The sequence below is a fragment of the Nicotiana sylvestris genome, chromosome 12 (genome assembly GCF_000393655.2).
Source record: "Nicotiana sylvestris chromosome 12, ASM39365v2, whole genome shotgun sequence".
In the NCBI taxonomy this organism is placed as follows: Eukaryota; Viridiplantae; Streptophyta; class Magnoliopsida; order Solanales; family Solanaceae; genus Nicotiana; species Nicotiana sylvestris.
In genome coordinates this window covers 159,573,149-159,599,536 of record NC_091068.1, presented here as the reverse complement: position 1 = coordinate 159,599,536, position 26,388 = coordinate 159,573,149, and the positions used below count along the sequence as shown (strand labels likewise).

General features: G+C 36.2%; 2 protein-coding genes across 2 annotated transcripts; both read right to left on the bottom strand.

The window, feature by feature from the left end:
• Positions 1 to 238: 238 nt before the first annotated feature.
• On the bottom strand, positions 239 to 1,301 carry LOC104214461 (ethylene-responsive transcription factor ERF109-like). Its single transcript, XM_009764121.2, has one exon. The coding sequence runs from the start codon at positions 1,204 to 1,206 to the stop codon at positions 433 to 435; it is 774 nt and encodes a 257-aa protein (XP_009762423.1). The 5' UTR covers positions 1,207 to 1,301; the 3' UTR covers positions 239 to 432.
• Positions 1,302 to 14,768: 13,467 nt separating this feature from the next.
• LOC104214460 (ethylene-responsive transcription factor ERF109-like) lies at positions 14,769 to 15,831 on the bottom strand. Its single transcript, XM_070165272.1, has one exon. It carries the CDS (start codon positions 15,764 to 15,766, stop codon positions 15,074 to 15,076), a length of 693 nt encoding a protein of 230 aa, XP_070021373.1. The 5' UTR covers positions 15,767 to 15,831; the 3' UTR covers positions 14,769 to 15,073.
• Positions 15,832 to 26,388: the final 10,557 nt, after the last annotated feature.

The following is a 26,388-nucleotide window of genomic DNA, read 5'->3' as shown; positions in this document are numbered from 1 at the left end:
AATTTTTTACACATAAATTTATACTCCGCACTGAAAGTACTGGGTTCAGTTAAATCCGATACCAAAAGGTTGGATCCGCCCCTATAAGTATTTAAGATTGATACAGTTAGAGTCAGATCTAGAATTTAAACTCTATAGGTTTAACTTTTAAGGTTCTTATTATGAACCAATTTTATTTTTAAAATTATGGATTCATATCAACTAGTTATTACAATTTTAATAAATTTTTACATATAAATTTATATTTCGCAATCTGCATTAAAAATTACGGGTTCAATTGAACTCAGCCTCTCGATACAGTAACAAAAAAAGAAAAATGAAGTACATCTAAAAATAGAAATATTAAATAGCACAAATTTGATAAAAGTGAATGGTCACGCAAAACCTTAATTAGTCCATGGGCAAATTCTGTTGGTCTTTCTCTTTTCCTTATCAGAAGCTATGAGCAATATTCCCTCCGACAGAATCAGAAGAGTCGCCATTGAAATCCATCATCCTCAAGCAATCTTGAATCTCATTGTCCGATGCCATTAATTGATCCCAGAATTCTTCTTCTTTTCCAATACCAAAATCTGTTTTAATTCCCTGCTCTAACTGTACAGGCTCTTGTTGTTGCTGGGATATAGAAAATGCAGTACTAGTAGTTGCATTCTGCTGTTGAATTGATGTATAATCAGCAAATGAGAAATTAAGCTTAGCTCTAGGACCTCTAAATTCAATAGCAGCTTTATCATAAGCTCGAGCTGCATCTTCTGCTGTATTAAAAGTTCCAAGCCATACTCTAGCTGCCCTTCTTGGATCTCTAATTTCTGCAGCCCATTTTCCCCACGGTCTCTGTCTCACCCCTCTGTAATTCTTCTTCTGTTTTTTCTTGACAACAATCTTGGCCTTGTTATTATTATCAGCAGCAGCAACTGGGGCTCCAAAATAGTTGCAACCTAAACACCCTTTTATTTTGCAGAATTGACATGGCTCTGGTTCTGTTGGAACCCGAAACAGAGGAGGCTCCAAACTAGACATGCTCGTAGAAGGTGAAGAAGATGAAATTATATATTGAAATTCTTGTGTTGTATCACCTGTTATGACATTTTTCAAAGCAGCAACCATAATAGAAAACTCTTGTTCATCTGTGAACTTTGGCTTTGAAATTAGATGGTTGACTGAAACAATTTCCTCTTGTTTAGCTCTCTTGGTTGACCAATGCATGTTTGAAATTTGAAAAGGTTGAAAGTTTAGTCTTTGGGTTTCAGATTGTTTCCTGGTTTTGAACTTCTTTGCTTTATATACGAGGGAATTAGAAAAAGATCAACGTGGATAAGCAGAGTTATAGTAATACACATCTGGTACACGGGTTTTATCTTAGTTTAGTTTTGTGGGCACGTGGGAATTTAGATGATGAAGTTGACATATTGGTTTCTGGTGGGTTTGGAGATGAGGTGGCGGTCATACGGGTCGGGTTCCCGGTAATACTTGATGACATGGCAGAGGAGTAAGCGTTCACACGGTAAACTATGACGTAATGCCTTACCGAAGGAGAGGGGTTTGGAATTTTTGGGAGACAAGGCTGGGGATAGTTGACAGTCAAATAAATGTCGCCTTGAAGTTAAAGGACCAAAGTACCACATCCACCCCGTTTCCGTACTTCTCTTTTGTCTAATTTTTATAGTACATAAACATAATGTTTTTTATTCTAAATTTCATTATATTTTATATTAGTGATAGTTGAAGAAAATAATACCACTCCTTCCAAGTTTAAAGACCCGTCCATACATTGAACCTAGTTTAATTAAGACAAAATACATCTACAATCTCTTAAATTTGCTCATATTTTTCACTTAAACACTTTATTTTGAATCAATTCCATTTAAATACTCCAACTACATTTAAAATATGTGTTTAGACACAATTTTATGACGTGGCATAGTGCGTAAATTACACCAATTTTTCAGAGCGTGAGAGGTCAACTTTTCTTTATAAAATTCTTTTGTCTTTCTTTTTTTCTCCTACTCTTTCACACACCATCACCTTCCCCTCCCTCTCTCTCCCCATCTCTACTAGTCCACCATCATCCACCTTATTGTCTTAGTTTTCATTGCCGGATTTAATGGAGATTGCCGGAAAAATCCCAAACACGTGTTCAGTGAAATTTGAATAATTTCCATATAAAGAGACCAAGATAAAAGGCTTAAAAACGACTTTGATTAGCACATGTAAAATGAACAGGAACTGGAAAAATCCAAAGCATGTCGGCTATAAAAATAAAGGAATAACGAAAATGGATGAAAAAAACATGTGAAAGTTAACAGATTTGAGCTTAGCGGTCGACACCATGGTTATTGAGCCTTCTACAAAAATACCAAAGCTAATACATCTAATATATCAACCAAGAGAGCTACAAATCTTCAAATATTTTTGGATTTAGCTATGAATATTTGAGGAGAAACGAGAGCGAGTTGCAGTGGTCGGCATTTGCAATCGATTTCCTCTAAGATGTCTCGAGAATTAGGAGGAGATTCAGTGGAACGGCGGCGACAATCACTTTTATCGAGCCAAGATTCGTCATCACGACGGAGGTTCGAAAGACGGCGTGGTGCGCAGTGGTTGCTGGTGAAATGTGTGGCGGTTTGTTGTTGTTGCTCATGTGGGCTCGTGAACCTCCTTGTGATGCATGTATATAAGTTGCCGATAGGACTTTGCCGGAAGGCACTATGGTGGAAAAGATGATGTCGGCTAATGAAAAAAGGGCTTTTGGTGCGCTGAAGAGACGAAGCTTTCGATACACCCCATGTGTGGTTCGTTTATATCTTGGTTTAACTAATTAAATTTATATAAATGTACGGAGTAAAATATGCTATGTTAAGGCAATTGTCCCGTTTTTCTCCGAAAGGAATGACACTTGTAAAGATGCAATAAATATCCTGCGTCCGATAGTATTTAATGGAAAATATTCCAATACATTTAGTGCACTGCCCGTTACAGAGAATTTGGCATTTATGCTCACCGTTATACCTTCTTCAATGGCCTCATAATTGACATTAAAGAAGGGCATGATCCTAGGACTTTGTTCCATATGTGCAACTATAAATAGTGAGCTATGTTATCATTGTAAATGAATGAATTTTCTGGCAAACTTAGCTATAATCGATTCAAAGCTTTATACAATTTTATCTTCTTACTCCTTGATTTCATTGTTGTTATTCCCGGAAGCCCTGCTCCCGAAATAACTATTTTTGCTATTTTGTCTTCATTTCAAGGCTACATATTGTGTATTTCTTCAATTATTTTATTATTTCATGATCGAATTAACTTACTTGTCTAGAAACCACGTATAAATTCAACTGTACCGTTTTGTGAGTGAATAATAAATGAGGGTTTATCTTAGTTAACAATAAAATCACAAAGATAAAGTTCTCAGAAGTGCAATAATACTACGTAGGAATATTTTAATGGCAGCGATAACACATAACAAAATTTAAGAAGTCAAAAGAAATAATGTAGCATTAAATATTGATAAACAACAATAAATGACATTCAAGTAAATAGAATAAATGAGTCACGAAAAGATGAAACGAGTGAATGTTCTTTCTAACAATGATGAATGAGAGATAATCTTTTGAATATCCAAGTTATTCTCAGATCCAATGGAAAAGTGTAGACAAGAATCTTAGTGAAAAGGTGATGTTTGTATGCTTGCAATAAGATTCCATTCTATCTCTAAAGTCAAAGTGTATTTTACATAGGCAGAATAGCCTAAATGACACCTATACTTGTGTCACTTTGTCATGCTGGTCCCCAAACTTAATAATTTGCCAATTGCACACTTACACTCCTTCAAATCGTGTATAATAAACGCGTATGACAAGATGCTGCAGTGCGTGTAATACAATCTCTTCCACTTTAGCTGCCACGTCAAAAAATAACAATGTGTAGATGCTATGTCACATGGTAGATTAAAAATAATTAACATCAAAAATCAAAAAATAAAAATAAAAATAAAATTCAAACATTAATCCCCTAACCCCCTCCCTCGTTGATTACTCTCTCTCCCCCCGTGTTCTTCCTCCTGCCCATCTCATTCTCTCTTGTTCTGCCTCCCCTCCCCTTCCAATTCTTCCCTTTTTATATTATAGAAATAAAATTAAAATGAATAAAGAAAAAAAATTGAGGTAAAATTATTTTTTTTTCTAGATCGAAAAGTGGGAGAAGAAGTTCGGTGGACCATTTTTCGTCCAGCTCAAAAATTAATACTCGCTGCCTCTTTAGTATATTGATACTCGTTGCCCCTTTTTCGTATATCTTTGACTTGTTCTAGGTAAACAGAGATGGTTAAGGGAACTTCAGGGATCGAGTTATTTTTCTTTGTTTGAAGGGGGATGGGGAGGGGAAGAGTGGGGAAGAAGAAGAAGCAGCAGTATAGAAGGAAAAGAAAACGAAAAGGGAAGAGGCAGGGGTGCTTTAGGGGGGTGGGGTGGGAAAGAAGAAGCGTACATGGAGAAAAAAATGAGGGTTGCGGGGTTTGTTGAAGAAGAAGCGTACGGGTTTTTTTCTTTTTGACTTATTTTATGTTTATCTTTTTAATTTATTTTTCATTTTTATTTTAATGATTTTTTTTCTTCTTATTTTAATTCTTTTTTATTCAAAATATCATATTCACGCTCGTTGTCCACGTGAACTACACTCGTATTATCCAGCTCAACCATTTTGTTGCCACATGTGCTTGGTCAACGATCAAAGGGGTTTAAAATATAAGTTTTGATCAAGTTAAAGTGTCTGGATGAAACTTTGTAGATTATAGGGACCAGGATGACAAAGTGACACAAGTACAAGTATCTAAGAGGCTATTCTTCCTTTTACAAATGAATATCACATGTCCCTTATCATTGTGTTTCTTTCTATTTATAGGGAACATGTTCCTAAAAATCCTAATAGTACAAGTACAGAAAAATATCCACTAAAATATTCTCTTTAATGTTCTATCGTAAAACTAGCCGTTATAACTTCTGTCAAAGGTACTCGACCTCGACCTCGACCCATTATGACTCCTCGGCTTCATCCCTTGTTGACTCTTCGACCACAGATTTTGCCGCTTCTTAGATTATTTGGGCAAACGATGGCTTGGGACCGTTTCACCTATACTATTTTGGATTAAATATTCTAAAGGTTGGTTTTAACCCATACACTATTAGTTCTTCTTTTCATTTGTATAAACTGCTTACTATATTTCTTCGAACCATTAAATGACCAAGTTAGTTTTGTATCCAAGTATCTTGACTTCATACCAAAATTTAATCGGATCAAATAAAGAAGAGGAAAAAAATTAGTTGTCACAAATATAAATTTCTCGAGTACCACATTATCATAACAGGTTAAGATAATAAGCAGTTATTTAATGTATATACAAGGCACCCTTTTTTTAAGGAAATTTTACCTCATATAACAAACTATTACATCTTATTTATTATAAATCAAAATTATTTTAAAATATTATTATCTATAGCTACCTTTAATATTTGATAATAAAATATATATTTATTGTGTACACTTCCATATAAGCGTGAAATATGCTATTTATATTTTTTTCCCTCCCTTTCTTTCAGTTAACACACGTTCTCTCTTAAATCACAGCAAGATTTTTCTTCTTTCTCTCTCCACGATCTCTCTCTCTCTCACGACAAGATTATAGGAATAAATTTCTCAGAATTGATCCTCAACATTTTTTGCTCCAAAAGTTCGTGGTAATTGATAAAGTTTTTAGACGGTTCACGCTAAATTACTCTATCATTCTTCCTTTTCTCTTCACTCTTTTTTTTTAGTTTCACCATTGTTAGGTTTCGAGGAATAAACTTCAAATTTCATATTCAATGGTTGATTCAACAACTCCGAAAAGGGTTACACACGGTATACCCACGAAAGCACTCAATTTTGATCGTCAGTGTCAGAATCGCCAACATCATCATCTACTATTGGCTCATCCTCTTAGGCGAACAGATATGGCCATGGCTACGTTGGAGAAGATTTAGGGGCCGGACTTTTGTTCGTCTCCATTTTTAGTTTCAATACAATATATACAACATTTACTTGGCTGAAAAAAGCCATCCCTCGCAAATTTTCTTCTCTTCTTTGCTATTTTAGTCACATACAACGTTACAAATACATTATATTTTGTACAAATACACTCAAATATATTATATTTTTGAATAAATACATTGTTTTTTTGCACATATTTATGTATTCCGAATGTCTATATTTTTTGAATACTGTCGAATTCTTCTATTGTATTCATGAGTATAGTAGCACAAATACAGCCAATACAATCGCATAACAACTAAATAATAGCTATAGAAAGTAATTATGTATATAGTAGCTATAAAAAATTAATAGCCACTAAACAATAGTGATTTCTGAAAATTCCTCTATTAAACCATCTAATGTTCGACGCTCACTTACTTAACTAATTCAAATTTATGTCGCATAACCCATTAAGGTAGTAAATCTCTTTCTATCAAAAAGTTTTGTTTATTTCTAATATTTAAATCCACGACTTCTATTTAAGGTGAAAGGATCTCAACCATCGAACCTTACTTTTGTGATAACATCAAGGCACATAACTAGAGAAATTTTCATAAAGCACTATCTTATTAGCTATCTATAAATATCATTTGCTATATTACGAATTGTAGATACATTTCCTGTTGTTATGAGATGTATTAGATGTATTTAAGCTACTGTATTCATGAATATAGTAGCAAAAATAGGCGTGAATCAGGGAAGTCCAGCTAATCAGTTGTTGTATTCGAGTGTATTCGACTGTATTCATGGCGTGAAACAGGGGATTACAGCTGGACAAATTATTGTATTCGACTGTATTCACGGGTGAAACAGGGGATTATACTGCTTTTAAACGGAAAGTGAATCAATTAACATAATAGACTCCTAATATAACTCAACAAACTCAACTACAACACACAAATTTTGTATTTCCAGTTATAAAAAAGATTCTCAACCGAAAAATACCCCAAAAACATAGCAATCTTCAGAGAAATTATATAATACATCTGAATACATAAATTATATTAATTTAAAAAAAATATGAATACATTCATGGCATATAGCGAGACAATGAATACAATGAAATACATATAATACAACGGGATATATTAAAATACAATGAAAAAAAGACAGTGAATACAATGAAATACATGGAATACAACGAGATACATTGAATTATAATGGAAAAAAAGACAATGAATACAATGAAATACATGAAAATATAGCGTAATACATTGAAAATACATTGAAATATATTAACAGAAAATCAAGTTGCTCATCCCCAAACTCCATCGTCTTTGTTCAAGAACAAACCCTAATTTTCGACGAATCCGCCGTCGAGCAAAAACCCTGAATCTCACTGTTCCCAACATGTATGTAGATGCAGCCATTGGAGACCCTATGCCAAAGATAGCAAGCATAGCAAAATTGGACGTATCAGTAGTAGAAGCTGATTATCTGATTGTCAATGGAGATTGTCACAATCGAGGAAGTCACAATCTCCTTCATTGTTTCTGCTCTTACGCTGTTAAGTCCTCTAGCAAAACCGACCCCCATTACTGCACCCACTAGGGTATGTGATCACGCCCAACTATGCCTTATAAAAAAGACAATGCGGTCGTTGCAAATATAATCCGGTTTACAAGTCCGGAGTCGAATCCCACAGAGAGTTAACCTATCAATCACAATCTTTAGACTCACTAAACTCTTCAGAACCAGCTTCCCAAATGTTTGAATCACAAGTTGATGGTTTCTTTAGTAACTAAGATTGCAAGTAAATTAAACAGGCTGTAAACTAAAACGCTAAGGTTGTAAACAATGAGGAGATAAAGCTAAGGTAAAGATTTCCCCTATTGATGGAATCCCTTCTGTTTATGCGTCATACAAATTTACCAACACACCTCTATCAATCATGAACACTTTTCTTACCGTAAATCTCTCCCGAGTAATCACAGTAATATACTATTGCACTCTCCCGAGATACACTAGCTAGCTTTAATTAACACAGTTCACTTAAGATTGCACCCAAGGCTTCGTTATCCCTAATCCCGCCTTTAAACCCGCAGTTATAGATTCCTCTTATACTTTAGGAGTGGTGTTATTCAACAATAACCTAAATATGCACTCTCTCCCGAGTTATGCACACTAAATAGGCACAGCTAATTGAGGATCCTGTCAATTAACTACAACATATACAAAGTTGAACAAATAAAGATTGAGACTAGCAATTTGTATTAGCATAAACAAGAAGTTCATCCCCAAATAGGTTCCATCAAAACCTTAGACAAAAGATTTAGCTACTCATAACAATGGGTAAATAAACTAAAACAATATTCATCATAAAACTTGCAAGAAACATAAAGAGAAGAAGAAACCAAGATGTTTTGGGTGATCTCTCACACTTGTCCTTCTTCCAAAACTACTCTCCAAAACAATATCTCCTCTCTTGGGCGGAGTCTAGTGTTTAAAATAGGGTTTTGGGCTAAAAATCCCGTGTTTTACACTTTAGTCCCTGAAATTTCCGCCTCCTGCCGCGGTTCTACCGCGGTCGCGGTCAAACCGCGGCCAAACATGGCCTCTGATTCTTCAATTGTCTGTGTCTGCACTCTGCCGTGGTTCTGTCGCGGTTCTGCCGCAGTTGCGGTGAAACCGCGGTTTTTCATCCTGTTCCGTTTGGAATTTGGAAAAACGCAAAACATGAAAGTTGTAGACCTTTGAGTTATCTTTCCAACCATATTTTATGGAGTCAAAATGGAGTTCTGAGTAAAACGTTATGTACATTGTACTAGACAGTGCGCAATATGCCTCATCGAGTCTTCGTTTGTTCTCAACTATCAAATTTGACCCCCGAACACGATCCCGGCTTAATTCCTTGAGCTTTTAATCAGACTTAAAAGCTTCAAATCACTTAAATTCATTCCATAACATCTATATAGCTCGGAATCACACCTACAAGGCATAAAACACATAATTAGTGCAAAACACTAGCGATTAAAGCGCAAACTCAACTAAAGTGCAGTAAATTAGAGTGTAATAATCAACTAAAACACGTAATTATAGCCTATCATCAACACCCCACACTTAAACCATTGCTCGTCCTCGAGTAATCAAACTACACTTTATATAGACACGACCTTTTTAAAGCAATTTTCCTAACTCATCACACCAAGAATATTTAAAATAGACTAAGCACAAAAGCGTAACATCTTCACCTCAAGATTTGACTTACAAGTACCACGCATTATTCACAACTCACCCACTTACTCTAATATAGAGGTAACTGATATTACCTTTCCTTCATGAATCAAGTGCCCTTACACACACAAAAAAAAGTGGTTCCACACAATAAAATTTAAGAACACTTAGGAACTCAAGATAGAAAGAATTTACTCACTCTCAGAAATAATATTCATATGCCACAAAAGATGCACCATAAGCTTGCCCGTAGTATACTACTCCACTAATCGAGCTCATTCAATCTAGGATCAATTAGGACTTTATTTGGTTGTAATGTAGGCTACGGGACGGGTATGATACATTTAGATATAAGAGTGACTACACCTCCCTAAGCACTTTAATACATATAATTTAACATTCAAACCCCATACTTATGTCAAACCAAACTCCACCTTCACATCAATATACATCAGCTCCCAAATTATTTAAGCACAATTATATCAAGAGTCACCACTATCAAAGAATATTTTTTTTTCTTTTCCTTTTTTTTCAATTCAAGTGGCTCTTGCCTTTTCAAATCAGTGCACCTTTCTCCTTATTTCATTGGTTCCACTCAAAAGCCAAACCAACCACCCCACACTTTAACTTTTAGAAAGTTCATAACAATTCAAGTGCTCATGAGAGGTTACAATGGTTCAAATAGATGGTTAATTCAAATAAATGGGTAAGGCTTGTAATGTGGTTGCCAAAGAAACTAGATTACAGGATCAAAGGGGTTAACTAAGATACATAACAATTAGGCGGGTAAAATATACATATCTGTCTCAACAAAGAAACGCCTATATCACTTCCAAGACTGAACAAAACTACTATTTCGCTTTGCAAACACACAGGGCAAGTTCTAGACATCAAATGCAATGCACAAAATACAACAAACCTCACACACGCATGGCACATAACTCACTCAGGATTGGATTCATCAAGACACTCTAGTCAAAGCAGTTGAGCAAAGTTAAGATAATACAATTTAAGGTACTTCTACAAGAGTCAAAAACTGAGCCTAAGCGTCACAACCAAAGTACTCACTATTCTCAAGGCATAACAAAGTCAAGAGATATTGCTTCACTTCAAAACACAACACAATGGTTCCTACTCCCAAAAAAAACTAACTACACCCGGTTCAAATAAAACCCTTGGAAAAGAACCGTGGTTTAAAGAAAAACCAAGGGGGAATTACTACACTACCTAGAAAAGAACAATAAAATAAAATAAAAAGAAGCTATATGGACTACTTCCCTCAAGAGTAATGTCCAAGTGGTTCGTCCTCAAGAAGAGTCCTGTACCTTTTTTTTAATCCGACTTTGACCCTCAAGAGACCCGTCGACAAGCGTCCGTCGTTGGGCCAAGTCAGTTACTCCTAATGTGAGTACAGTCAACTATACGCAACAACACATATACAATATTACAACATGTTCCATGTCTATGTACACTACAATACAGTATCAAGGCAAGTCTCCCACCCCACACTTAAAATTGTGCATTGTCCCCAATGCACACCATACTAATAAGAGGATAAAAGAAACTCCCTGTTAGGCCAAAGGCCGAAGCACTAGCAGCTCATGGGGTACTAAGACTTCTCCCAATCTTGGTCCTTCGTGCGGGTACCTCACACTTAGTTCCAACCAATAGTTTGTTGTTACATCCTTCCAATGGCTTTGTGTTCCATGTTCCACTTTTCTCGCCACTTGGACGATATGAACTGTGCACCTAGCTTGGAATCAAGCTTGTGACCACGAGCGATAGGGGGTGGTAAGTTGATTATCGAGCCGAGCTTTAAATTCTTCATTTTGCACTTCTTGGCTCTCATGTGAGGAATGTCATTTTGTTTTTTTGTTTCCTCAAATTTTAAAATGTATGGTTGTTGCCTTTCCTCCTCGCAATCCCCCATGGACTCATGTAGTTCAATTTTTATATCACTATACAATTCTAATGTTGAAAAATGCTTGGAATGTGACTTCAAACCTTCATTTTGCAATTTTTCTATTCTGACATCCTCTTCTTCCCCCAGACTAGAGTCATTCTCAACCAGATTTTTATTTACACCGGTTGATTCTAAGTCCATGTTTTTCTCGGCATCATTGGTACTCATGGGGTCGGTTGGCGGAGGTTCAATTCTTGACTCTTCAAATTTTAGCTCACATTCTTCCTCATTTTCAAGAATGGTCTCCAACATGAGCATTATTTTCTCATTTTGGGCATTTGAGAGTTCTTGGTTTTGATTAAGTGCCAAGGAATTTTGGAGACTATTTTCCAAAAGCTCCTCCAAGGCACTTTGTTCTTTGTGTCCTCCTTCAAGTAAGCACTCCAACATGAGCTTGAACTCTCCCTTTCGGCCATGCTCAACTTCTTCCAATTCGTTAGCCCTATCATTTTCATCAAAAACAATAGAATCATCATAGCGGGGGCTTGGGGAAGGGAAGGACCAATCAACACAATCATCCCAATGACCATTTTGAAAACCACACTTATCACGAATACTCCACTCATGGGTTTGAGATTGTGCGCACAATCCACTCCCGAGAAAATTTAAACAATTTTGCCACGAGTGTGGTCCTCCACAATAAAGACAAGGGTCATCACAGTATGAACAACTACCATCCCACCAATTTTTATTATATGATGCCACTTTTCAAAACTAATAAAATAAACAAGACCCAAACAATAAAAATAGACTAAGGTAAGAAAAATTAATTACACAAATATTCACAAGTTGGGTATAGAGAAAACTGACCACACTAAGAATTTTTGTATTTCTATCAATGGTAATTGATAATTCCGTTAACTCCCCGGCAACGGCGCCAAAATTTGATCACGCCCAACTATGCCTTATAAAAAAGACAATGCGGTCGTTGCAAATATAATCCGGTTTACAAGTCCGGAGTCGAATCCCACAGAGAGTTAACCTATCAATCACAATCTTTAGACTCACTAAACTCTTCAGAATCAGCTTCCCAAATGTTTGAATCACAAGTTGATGGTTTCTTTAGTAACTAAGATTGCAAGTAAATTAAACAGGCTGTAAACTAAAACGCTAAGGTTGTAAACAATGAGGAGATAAAGCTAAGGTAAAGATTTCCCCTATTGATAGAATCCCTTCTGTTTATGCTTCATACAAATTTACCAACACACCTCTACCAATCATGAACGCTCGTCTTACCGTAAATCTCTCCCGAGTAATCACAGTAATATACTATTGCACTCTCCCGAGATACACTAGCTAGCTTTAATTAACACAGTTCACTTAAGATTGCACCCAAGACTTTGTTATCCCTAATCCCGCCTTTAAACCCGCAGTTATAGATTCCTCTTATACTTTGGGAGTGGTGTTGTTCAACAATAACCTAAATATGCACTCTCTCCCGAGTTATGCACACTAAATAGGCACAGCTAATTGAGGATCCTGTCAATTAACTACAACATACACAAAGTTGAACAAATAAAGATTGAGACTAGCAATTTGTATTAGCATAAACAAGAAGTTCATCCCCAAATAGGTTCCATCAAAACCTTAGACAAAAGATTTAGCTACTCATAACAATGGATAAATAAACTAAAACAATATTCATCATAAAACTTGCAAGAAACATAAAGAGAAGAAGAAACCAAGATGTTTTGGGTGATCTCTCACACTTGTCCTTCTTCCAAAACTACTCTCCAAAACAATATCTCCTCTCTTGGGCGGAGTCTAGTGTTTAAAATAGGGTTTTGGGCTAAAAATCCCGTGTTTTGCACTTTAGTCCCTGAAATTTCCGCCTCCTGCCGCGGTTCTACCGCGGTCGCGGTCAAACCGCGGCCAAACATGGCCTCTGATTCTTCAATTGTCTGTGTCTGCACTCTGCCGCGGTTTTGCCGCGGTCGCGGTGAAGCCGCGGTTTTTCATCCTGTTTCCTTTGGAATTTGGAAAAATGCAAAACATGAAAGTTGTAGACCTTTGAGTTATCTTTCCAACCATATATATAGAGTCAAAATGGAGTTCTGAGTAAAACGTTATGTACATTGTACTAGACAGTGCGCAATATGCCTCATCGAGTCTTCGTTTGTTCTCAACTATCAAATTTGACCCCCGAACACGATCCCGGCTTAATTCCTTGAGCTTTTAATCAGACTTAAAAGCTTCAAATCACTTAAATTCATTCCATAACATTTATATAGCTCGGAATCACACCTACAAGGCATAAAACACATAATTAGTGCAAAACACTAGCGATTAAAGCGCAAACTCAACTAAAGTGCAGTAAATTAGAGTGTAATAATCAATTAAAACACGTAATTATAGCCTATCATCAGTATGGTTGGCTGAGATAGGTAGCCCCAACTTGGATGCGAATAATACTACCTATGCAACTGCAAATTCAGCTGCAAATCATCGTGTTGGCGTTAATTCTATTATCTTCTTTCCGATAGTTGAAATCACTCGGTATCCCCACATTGCGTTAGTTTTGTTATCTTCTTTCCGATCGCAGAAGCGTGTGTTTTCAGGGAATGGGGAAGAAAATGACATGTATCAAAATAGAGAGAGAAAGAAAATAGTGTAACTAAATTGCGTATTTAGTGGCTTAGGGGTAGGAGGTAACCAAAATTAAATAGTTTATTATAAACATTAAAAGATATCTATAAAATATAATTTTTTAAAATGATATTTGTTTAAAATAAATAAGGTAATACCTTTGCTATAGGAGGTAAAAATTCCTATTATTATCCAATAACCAAGACTCAAAGTGGACTAGGGTCAACATACTAGTTTGTTCATATGGGTCAACTTGATAGCTATTGCTTGACCTCAATAGCGGAGCCACATATAATCATAGAGATTCAAATTGAATTTTGTTTTGCAAAAAATTATATTGCATAAATATAAAATAAAAATAAATTTGTACATATATATAGAATTTAAATTCTCCTTAATATAAGAGAAAATACATGTTAGAAATCGCAAATATAACATTTTTGAATATTTTAGAATCTCCTCGTCAGAATTTCTGATTCCACGCGACTGCTCGACCTGCAATAAATTTCAGCCAAAGGAAAAATGTACCTCCATTTATTCGAGTTTGGGGGAGTCGGGTTAAAATTTATATTCTATTTTGGGTCAACTTAGGTCAATTTGAGCTACTCAAGTAACCAAATTTGACCCATAAGCCTTGTGAAGAAACAACAATAAAAATCTTTTATGTTTTGTTTGTCACATGAATAAGCGCACCCCACAAAACTTGAACTCAGACTGGTGAAGTCGTAGGTATATAGGCGGCCATTAAAACCGCTAGGTCATTTCTCTGTCAGTTTCCTTAGGCCCGACACGTATTAATTCTCGTACAAAATCCAAATTGATTGGAATACTGTGCCTAAATATTTAGGATCGATAAAGTCATTGGCGAAACCAAGAATTACTCAAGGATGTTCAAACTTAAAATAAATAGAAAAAAATTTTACAAAAAATATTCAATATATGTTATGTACCTCTAAAATCTAAAATTTTAGATATATACGCAATGTAAATTTTTATACAAAGGGTGGTCAATTCATGACCATCTTAAGCAAATTGTGGCTTCCTGTAAAGAGTCTTAACAGAAGAACAAAAATGAAGTACATTTAAAAATAAAAATATTAAATAGCCCAAATTTGATAAAACTGAATGGGCATGAGAAACACCGGAGTCTACTGCAAATTCTTTTGTTCTTTTTCTCCTTTTTTTTTCCAATTCTTCTTTAATTGAAAGTGATCATCAGAAGCTATGAGCAATACTTCCTCCAGCAGAATCTGAAGAATGGCCATTGAAATCCATCATGTTCTAGCAATCTTGAATCTCATTGTCCGATGCCATTAATTGTTCCCAGAATTCTTCTTCTTTTCCAATACCTACATCTGTTTTAATTCCCTTCTTTAACTGTACAGGCTCTTCTTGTTGCTGGGAAGAAGTAGTGGCATTCTGTTGTAATTGAGTTGATGTGTAATCTGCAAATGAGAAATTAAGCTTAGCTCTAGGACCTCTAAATTCAGTGGCTGCTCTATCATAAGCTCGAGCTGCATCTTCTGCTGTATTAAAAGTCCCAAGCCATACTCTAGTTGCCCTTCTTGGATCTCTAATCTCTGCTGCCCATTTTCCCCACGGTCTTTGTCTCACTCCTCTGTAATTCTTCTTCTTTTTCTTGGCAACAATCTTGGCCTTGTTATTATTATCAGCAGCAGCAACTGGGGCTCCAAAATAGTTACAACCTAAACACCCTTTTATTTTGCAGAATTGACATGGCTCTGGTTCGGTTGGAACACGAAACAGAGGTGGCTCTAAACTTGACATGCACGTAGAAGGTGAAGAAGATGAAATTATATATTGAAATTCTTGAGTTGTATCACCTGTTATAACATTTGTTAAAGCAGAAATCATAATAGAAAATTCTTGTTCATATGTGAACTTTGGCTTTGAAATTTGATGGTTGACTGTAACAGTTTCCTCTTGTTTAGCTCTTTTGTTTGACCACTGCATGGTTGAAATTTGAAAAGCTGGAAACTTTGGTCTTTGGCTTTCAGATAGTTATCTGGTTTGCTAGTTCTTTGCTTTATATACGAGGGAATGAGAATAAAGAGCAAAGTTATACTGTTATAGTAATACACTTTCTGTACACGGGTTTGATTTTTAGCTTAGCTGGCATATTAATATTATAGGTTTTTGAGGGCACGTGGGAATTTGGATGGTGCGTTTGTGATGAGGTGGCGGTTATATGGGTCGGGTTTTGGGAAATACTTGATGACATGGCAGGGGAGAGGCGTTCACACGGTGAATGTAACTTTCGTGGATGGAGAAGGTGGACAGGTTTTGCCTTTTTAGGCAAGGACTGTTATAGAAGAATGATGTAATCACTTACACAAAGGAGAGGGTATTTTTGGAATTTTGCGAGACATCAGACCAGAGTGGGGACAGTTTGACAGTCAAATAGTTCATCCTGTCGCCTTGAAGCAACTTTAGACCAAACTGGTTTATATCTACCCGTCATCCATTTGTCCAATACTCTTTGATGGTCAAATACACGTACAACCCATCCAACTTGGTACAATTTTTTATTTTGTTTCGTTTTGGCCCTCCAACTCTATTTTATATATTTCATTTTGGTCCTTCAATTCTATTTTTTATATTCCACTTTAACACAAAAACTAAAATCAGTGCAAAAATATAGCGTGTGTATATACACAAATCTAAGTTGTAATAAATATCCAATTAAATGTTATCACTTGGTTTTTTTATCTAATTAAATACCACTTGATATTTATTCAATTAAAGTTGTAATAAATATCCAATTAAATGTTACCTGAACCCTACCGTATTTTTTAGGAATTTATTTCATCTAAACGGGTCAGATATGAAATCGGTAGATGAAAGCTTTGGAACTTAGAGAATGAAGATGTGGCAACAGTGGATGAAAAAATACGGTCGGGTTCAGGTATTTTAGTATTGACCTGTTTGACATGAATGAAAAAACCAGGTGGTAACATTTAATTAGATATTTATTGCACCTCAGCTTTGTGTATATACACGAGCTATATTTTTTGCACTGATTTCAACTTTTGTGTTAAAGTGGAACATAAGAAATAGAGCTGGAGGACCAAAATGGAACATATAAAATAGAGTTGAAGGGCCAAAATGGAACAAAGTAGAGATATAGTGCCAAAATGAAAAATGGTGCCAAGTCGGATGAGTTGTATATGTATTTGACCCTCTTTAATTAATACTGTAACTTTTAAATATATAAATTTTATTTTTAAAAACTTAAATTTTTTATATCTGAATATAAAAGTCAAACAACCATGTTAGTCATGTTGAATATTTCTCACAAATAAGTATTTGATGGTTCCACTGATTTTTAGATCAATCGAAGTCCGCCGGTCAAATTCAGAAAAATTGCCGTGTATAAGAAATAAACAAAATCATTAATTCTTGTTTAATGATCCCGAAAAATAAAAAAATCACGTTAGTTATGGTGAGTATTGCTCATAAGACCGTATAAGATATATCCCTAAATTGTTAGGCTAATCGTAGTTCGTCAACCAAATTCAGATAAATTATTATGTATATAAATACACGAAAAAAGGACATAAATATTAATTCATGGTTGTCGGAAAATCATGGTTATTTTAAAGAAAGAAGAAGAGAGTGGTCAGAAAACTTTTTTTTGGACGAAACTTCAAAGGAATTTGTTATACTCTTCATGTCAATATTATAGACTTAACAAAGATATATTTAATAACATAAGGTATTCAATAGGTCACAAATAATATGTCCAGAAAATAAATAATGCCAAATTTAGAGGGCCCTCAATGTGTTTGGACTAGCTAGTTTAATAGAAGAAACTTTAAACAAAATTTGTCTTTGATCAATTGTGTAAACTACTAAAGAAAGTATTTCAAAATATATTTAGTCGTCTAATTGAAAAACACAAAGAAGACAAAAATAACATAAAAATAAAAAGTAGTTCTAACAGAATTTTTTTTTTCTGCTAATCTGACAGAGAAATTTCTCTAGTACCATATGTCTATAACAAGTAAAAATATCATTTTAATGTATATATTAACTTGGCACACATTGATATCCAACATTCAAGACTCATAGTTTATTCAGGTCAAAGTACTAGCTTTTTCATATGGATTGACTTGAAAATTATTGCTGGAACTACAATTACAAATGTCAAATTTAGCAAAAAAAGTGTGACTCCTCCTTACTTGAAATAATTGATTATCAATTGTACCTCGGGAGTTGGACCCATTTGAGTTTACTCATGTTAAGTTTAGAATTTTAATAATGATCAATATAAAACTAAAAAAGTTTTGACTAATGATATACTTTTGTATGTAGATTCTAATTCAGGTAAGTAACAGCATTGCTAATAGGAAGGATGATCTACTCAACGACTAGATATCTTGAATTGGAAAGTACATCAATCAAGCCTAAGAAGAAAGGAATCAATCTGTCACACCTCCTTTTTGCGCGCCCGCCCCGAAGGGTTAAAATTGCGCAAGGGAGTTTTTCCAATTTAAGTGACAATATTCGAAATGAGATTATTTATTTAATTCAGAGTCGCCACTTGAGAAAGGTTTGGTTTTTAGTGTCCCAAGTCACCGGTTTGTCTTGAATCCCAAATCGAGGAAATTTTCGACTTTTCCAAATGAAGTCTGCAAACCAGAAATTCTAAGTAAGGAATTCTGTTGACCCGAAGGAAGGTGTTAGGCACCCTCGAATCCCGTGGTTCTAGCACGGTCGCTTAAATTGTTATAATGGCTAGATATATGATGTAAACACATGTTATGACTTTTGTGCTTTTATTAAAATTAAACCGCTTTTATTATTATCATTTTTGTATAGAATTGCAACGTCGTGAAAATGTATCTCGAACCACGTCACAATCAATGCACCCGTAGTTGTTAACACATTTCGATTCCGTTGAGATTTGGATCTGGGTCACATCAATGTGCACCCGTGTTTAAGAAGGTTAAATTATTAAAGCCGCGCCTAAAGAGCCTAACGCGTTATTATCTTTGGGGAAGGAGTGAGCTTTTCTAGACAATTCATCCCAAACTAATGGGTTTATTATGGTCAATTGTTGAGGGCCCCGCGATGTGTATCTTTATTAGACGAGGCTCGTCTCAATACCTTTTAGAAGGATATCCTAAAGCGACTACATCTCTATTACATTTGTCTCTAAAAAAATAAAAAAAAATACCAAACTTACTTGTTTAAGCAACTACATACCGAATCTTTACTATGTTTGACGAATCCGAATTTTTGTTTGATTACCTGATTGGTTGTTTGTGAGGTGAGAATTATTTCATGCCTTGTCTTCAAAGAGTGAATGAGCTTTGTTAATTTGATAAGGGAGATTGCAAGCAAACTAATAACATATACTAAATTTACATTAAACGACCCTCAAGTTTGAATTTTAAGATTAGCTTATTTGGGCTTGATAAATGAAATCGGCTATTTATTAAGAAAACTACTACTAATTGGATTCGAAAATGCCTATTAGTTTTCCTCAAAAGTCATCGCATTATTTCGAAATAATGAATCTATATCGAAACCCATATCGAACCTATATAGGAACAAGTAATCTAACAAGAGGGTTGGCATACATGATCACCCTGTTAACGTAACACCACATGAGAATTAGTTTGGGGTACATTTATTTTGAAATCAAATGGGACTAAATATAACAGATTTGACAGTTCAGAGATCTAGACAAAAATACATACAGATGCTTGCTATGATTCTATATTATAATGTCATAACTAAAACAAAACCTAATGGTTGTATGCATTAAAATACGTCTGATCTAACAAACAAATGCTATCTAATGGTTCATCTCAAATCAGAACGTATGTTAATTCATACAGAGTATTTGCAGTTTGAAGTTAAACAAATACAGGCCAAACTAACATTCGACCTATTTTGAACACAAGTATTGTAAAGTAAACAGACATTCATTTCCTTATTTCTGCTTCAAACTTTAAAACTTTCAACAGCACATGGTTTCAGAAGTTGTGTACCTGGAAGTGTTTACAATTGAAGAAGAAGGGGAGTCAGCAGAGTAACAATGGCAGCAAATGCAGCAGCAGTAACAGCAGACAACAACAGGACAAATCCCAGAACAAAGTGCAACTATAGCTGATAGAACGAACAGTAACAACACAACAGCAACATCCAATGCAGTAGACACAATGCTTCAAGACCAAAACCAAATCCAGGAGAACAAACAATGCTACCCAAACAATAGACTTAGTCGAGACTTGGAAGTAATCAGGGTTGATTGAACAGGTTGAACAAATGAAAACCAAACAAAAGTAGGAAGAAACAATTTCTGATTTTTGTATGTTTTTCTCTCTTGTTTATGTGTCTGTATATGTCTCCCTGTGATATCCCTCTCACTATCTCTTTTCTTTTCAATAAAACCAGTGTCAATTTTCAGTTTTGAAATCTACTTGAGTTGTCAAAAAGAAATCTTTTCAGTTTTCTGTTTTTCAGAACTTCAGTTCTCAGTCCCCCCTCTCTAGTTCTCAATGTCCTCCTTTTATAAGCCTAACATCAGGCCATTTAAACAGCCTGTTAATCAATCAGACAAACCCTCCCATGTGCTGTCCTCTTTTCAGTTTCCACTCAACCATTTAAGTATAAAACCTTCCCATCATATTCCTGACAGTACCCTTTAACATTTATTAAACTAAAAAGCAGACAGGGGCAGCAAGAATAAAATCTGACAAACATGATGTCAAACTACTTTAATCAAAATGGCTTTTATACACATGTTGTGCACCAATGCACATGCCCTCCAATTCAGATTGTAGCTAACAATCCAACCCTTTTATTTCTGATCCAAATTAACAATTATAAGCAGCTAAACTCAGTTTCTAATAGATTCAGGCAATGTTTAACAGAAACAGGTCAATTTGTTATTGTTCAGACAACTAAAACTAATTGACGACACATGTCGACTCGACTATACTAATCATAACATGTACAATCGAAACCATGATCAGATGTCTAACAGTATCGAACACATGACTCGAATCGTACTGACTAAGCAAAATTGTACTGGGGAATCAGTTAATCAGTCAAATTTGAGGTTCAATTGATTGCACAGCACATACACATATACACATTATCAGTGAAAATAGATGAAGGACTTAATCAAACACAGAGGTTCAGGCAAGGTGGACAGGACACAGTTGGTAAAATTCAAAACACAAATTAAACAAGACATTATGCCAACGGACAGACCTTTAATCAACACATGAACTGAATAAAGAAAAAAGGAAAAACAAACTCACCTTAAACCTCCGAAAAATCAGGAAGCCTTAGGTCGGATTTGCACAGACCCTTCTTGGGGTTGAACGGACTTTAATCAAAGTGTTTCTCAAATGAGAAACACTTCGATTAAGGTCCATTAGACCCTAATCACTTGGCTCAAATAGACACGAACCAGGCTTGGGGTTTCTAGGGTTCATAGGTGGTAGATTTGGGATTTGGGTTTCCATGGTTAGATTCGGACCAAACCAAACATGGTTTGGTCACGAGGGAGGTCTGGGGACTATCTAGTACGAAACTGGGGTGCATCGGTGTAAGTTGAGGTTCTGCTCGAATCTTTAAATGAAGATTCGAGCAACTAGGATCTGATTCGAGGGAAAAGGATAACAGATCTATGCTCAGGGTAATGAGGTGGTCCTATGGTGTCAAAGAGGGGGTCACCGGCGTCCATGCCGCCGGCTTTCATGGTGAAGGTGTACAGAGGTGGCTAGGGTTTGAGGGACTATGGTAAGGACGATGGAAGGTAGGGGTATTTGGATAGGGGGTGGGGTACGAGTGGAAACTTATATATGGAGTAGGTGAATGGATCCTGGCCGTTGGATGAGACACGATGAAGGGCCAGGATCCTTCAGCTAATGGGAAACGGTGTCGTTTCAAGTGCAAAGGGTTGGGGTCGGTCCGGGGTTGAACGGGTCGGGTTCATTCGTGGGTATGGGGAATGTGATCTTGGCCGTTGATCAATCTGAGATCAACGGCCCAGATCAGACCTGATCACTACGACGTTGTTTGGACGCTCTGGATGTCAGCTGGTATGGACCGGGTACACATGGGGTTTTGGGTTTGATTTTCGGCCTCGAATTAAAATGAAAACAGGCCCAAACTGATTTCAACCTAATTCTGCACTCTCTTTTTATTATATTTTTTATTTTAAAACAAAACCTAAGTAAATCAAATTAAAATTCATTAATTAAACACTTAATACAATTATTTGCACACATATATTAAAATATTTAAAGCAAGTAAAATTAAACAAAACAACAATCACGGACAAAGATGCATATTTATGATTTTTCTATTTAATAACCGGATTACGGTTCAAACTGCACATGACACACACATTTTTTGTATTTTGTTTTAATAATAATAAAAAATGGACAAAAATCATAGGTAATTAACAAAATGCCACGTGAAAAATCCAAAAATTGTACAGCAAGACCGATCGCTATTATTTTTTGTTTCTTTTAGAGTGATTGTCGCGTAAAACAAAAATCACGTGCTCACAGCTGCCCCTCTTTGTTCGGAAACACGAAGAGTTTTCGTGCAAAGATAAAGTGAGCGGATATGAGCGATTTTTGCCTATGGACTACTCCGTGTGAAGCATGTTTTGAAAGATCTAACCGAATCTTTGCTTCAAAGATTTCCTACATATCCTGGGCTAAACAGGAATCAGGTCAATGTAGTTCGGGAAATTCTTGATAGCTGGGACTACCATGGGATTGCAATGCTTGCTGTTACTGCTGTTGCTGTGGTCATCGTTTCTTTACTAACCGCCTTATTACAACCAAAGAAAAATTGGAACCGAACTAAATACTTATATGCATGTCGACTGCTAGTTACAAGATTCCTATCTATGGTTCTTTTGCGGCTTGATCTTGGGTCTTAGCTGATTTTGCTTGGAGACTTCGATCTGAATCTTGATGCTTGCGAGTTGTAGGTGCTTGTTTAATCTCTGGGGATACTGAGTGAGACGCGACTGGCAGAGTTCATGACCTTAATCAAATGTTGGAGCGATCCGCCTTCCATTTACTCCGATATCTCGGGACATCTTCTTTTTTGTCTTTTTCTTCTTTGATTCTGAGTTGAGACTCATCTCGTGGGTCGTTTCGATCCGTCTGGCTCGAGGTTAGACCTGCGGGAAAAAACGAACGAACGAAATTTTCTACCCCAGTTTCACTAGGAAAATTTCGTGAATTATTCGCCATGAAGTTCATAAAATTGATGAAAGAGGATATGAATGCTCAGTTCAGGGTTGGAGCCCTAATACCGACTAGTTGGGGAGAAGTTCAGTTTAGAGTTGAAACTCTAATGCTGATCATCTGGGGAAAAGTTCAGTTTAGGGTTGGGGCCCTAATGCTGACTGGAATGGAAAAATTCAGTTTAGGGTTTAAAACCCTAATGCTGACTGAATGGAAAAAGTTCAGTTTAGGGTTTAAAACCCTAATGCTGACTAAATGGAAAAAGTTCAGTTTAGGGTTTAAAACCCTAATGCTGACTGAAGAAAAAATTTCAGTTTAGGGTTTAAAACCCTAATGCTGACTGAAGGAAAAAGTTCAGTTTATGGTTTAAAACCCTAATGCTGACTGAATGGAAAAATTCAGTTTAGGGTTTAAAACCCAAATGCTGATTAAAGGAAAAGTTCAGTTTAGGGTTTAAAACCCTATTGCTGACTGAAAGGAAAAGTTCAGTTTAGGGTTTAAAACCCTAATGCTGATTAAAGGAAAAGTTCAGTTTAGGGTTTAAACCACTAATGCTGACTGAAGGAAAAAGTTCAGTTTAGGGTTTAAAACCCTAATGCTGACTGAATGAAAAAGTTTAGTTTAAGGTTTAAAAACCTAATGCTGACTAAAGGAAAAAGTTCAGTTTAGGGTTTAAAACCCTAATGCTGACTAAAGGAAAAGTTCAGTTTAGGGTTTAAAACCCTAATGCTGACTAAATGAAAAATTCAGTTTAGGGTTTAAAACCCTAATGCTGACTAAATGAAAAGTTCAGTTTAGGGTTTAAAACCCTAATGCTGAATAAATGAAAAAGTTTAGTTTAGGGTTTAAAACCCTAATGTTAACTGAAGGAAAAAGTTCAGTTTAGGGTTTAAAACCCTAATGTTGACTGAATGGAAAAGCTCAGTTTAGGGTTTAAAACCCTAATGCTGACTGAATGGAAAGAGTTCAGTTTAGGGTTTAAAATCCTAATGCTGACTAAAGGAAAAAGATCAGTTTAGGGTTTAAAACCCTAATGCTGACTAAAGGAAAAAGTTCAGTTTAGGGTTTAAAACCCTAATGCTGACTAAATGGAAAAGCTCAGTTTAAGGTTTAAAACCCTAATGCTGACTGAATGGAAAGAGTTCAGTTTAGGGTTTAAAACCCTAATGTTGACTAAAGGAAAAAGTTCAGTTTAGGGTTTAAAACCCTAATGCTGACTGAATGGAAAAATTCAGTTTAGGGTTTAAAACCCTAATGCTGACTAAAGGAAAAGTTCAGTTTAGGGTTTAAAACCCTAATGCTGACTGAATGGAAAAGAGTTCAGTTTAGGGTTTAAAACCCTAATGCTGACTGAATGGAAAAAGTTCAGTTTAGGGTTTAAAACCCTAATGCTGACTAAAGGAAAAGTTCAGTTTAGGGTTTAAAACCCTAATGCTGATTGAATGGAAAAATTCAGTTTAGGGTTTAAAACTCTAATGCTGACTAAAGGAAAAGTTCAGTTTAGGGTTTAAAACCCTAATGCTGACTGAAAGAAAAATTCAGTTTAGGGTTTTAAAACCCTAATGCTGACTAAAGGAAAAAGTTCAGTTTAGGGTTTAAAACCCTAATGCTGACTGAATGGAAAAATTCAGTTTAGGGTTTAAAACCCTAATGCTGACTAAAGGAAAATTTCAGTTTAGGGTTTAAAACCCTAATGCTGACTAAAGGAAAAGTTCAGTTTAGGGTTTAAAACCCTAATGCTGACTAAAGGAAAGAGTTCAGTTTAGGGTTTAAAACCCTAATGCTGACTGGCTGGGGACAAAGTTCGAGGATACTAACTGACCTCTTTTTTTGAATTTTCTTGTTTTAGTAGAAGATAAAAGGGAATCTCTTGGAAACTTACCTTTCGAGTGAATTCCTTATTGCCAAACTGTTTCTTGTACTCATGTACCTTCTTCTTTAGGTGACACCTGCTTCTTGCACGGTTGTCTTGGATTATACCTGTCTCAACTTTTCAGACAAAGAACAATTGTTAGTTCGGAAATAACAGTTGGTTCGGTGACCTTGATCGTTCCAGTTGCTTCGTTGCGTCCTTATTTCTGTTGCGAAGTCCTGCCGTTGGTTGGACTCAAATGGCGAAACCCTTTAGATCGCTCAGGCTTGTATTTCCAGATTCTGTGATGATTTGCCTCGTAAGGCTCCTTCTTTTTTGTTTTGTGTCCCGTTTTGCTTGGAGATTCTCAACGGGGATTTTATTAGAGGTATTCTGTGGGGATTTGTACAAAGGGAAGCTCTGTGAGGGAATATCTACAAAAATGGATTCTTTGTGTGGATTTTTGTACAACCGGGACATGCTGGGGATTTGTCTCAAAGAGGACTTTCCAGGATTTGTTAGTGTAAGCTTGCTGGGGGATTTTTACAAAAGGGACTCACTGGGGATGTGCTGGGGAAATCCCCTCAACAAAGGGAAGACCCTGTGGGGATCTGTACAAGAGAAAATCTGTGTGGATTTCGCTGGAGCAGACCTTTTGGGGAATATTTACAAAGTGGATTCTTTGTGCGGATTCGTACAAAGGGAAGCCCTGTGGGGATTTGTCCGAGGCAGACTTGTTGGGGAAATTTCTCTCTTTCCTCTTTACTTCGAATGCCGTCAAACATCATGATTCATCAGGTTTGGACAGACGTACCAACGAAACGAGGTGTTTTCCTTCATGAAACGGAATTCCGTGAAACCAAACCTGCCACCTGTCCTTTCCGGTATATCTAGAACTTGGGGTTAAACATGAAAGAGATTCGAAGAAAAACAAAGAAAAGAGAAAACAAATTTCAGAAAAGGAGTGTCCCCTTCGGGACGAGAAAGACTTATCTGAGGAAGACAATGCTGGCTTTAAATGGACATGACATGCTTTTTGGACTGGACGCCTGATCTTCAATGAACTTGCGTTTCCTGCCGAACCAAAACGGATCTGTGATTCCAAACCGATGGAACTTTGCCGAGACCTCTTTGGGGCGGAGTCATTCTTTTCGGCCAACAGCGCCCTTTTGCGGGTTTTCGCTGGCTGACCTCTCTCATTTCTCTTCCTGTCATCGCTTGATAGCACTCTTTGCGAGTTTTTACTAAACAAGCTCTCTCATTTTGGTTTCTCTACACCCGTCGCCTCGTGGTGCCCGAAGGTTTTCACCGACGAGACTCTCTCATTTTATCTCTCAATTTAGAGCGTGCCGACCTCCATTCGTGATGCTTCTCGGCTTCCCGCTATCTTTGGTAATTGATCTGAAGGCTTGTGCTTGGTAAAGAGAGGTAGATGATACTAATTTCCAAACCGTTTAGCGTTCCCCGGTTTCAATTTCAGGGTAAATCGGATT

Excerpts from the sequence above, each read along its gene's own strand:
- LOC104214460 (XM_070165272.1), bottom strand. The coding sequence starts at position 15,766 with ATGCAGTGGTCAAACAAAAGAGCTAAACAAGAGGAAACTGTTACAGTC.
- LOC104214461 (XM_009764121.2), bottom strand. The coding sequence starts at position 1,206 with ATGCATTGGTCAACCAAGAGAGCTAAACAAGAGGAAATTGTTTCAGTC.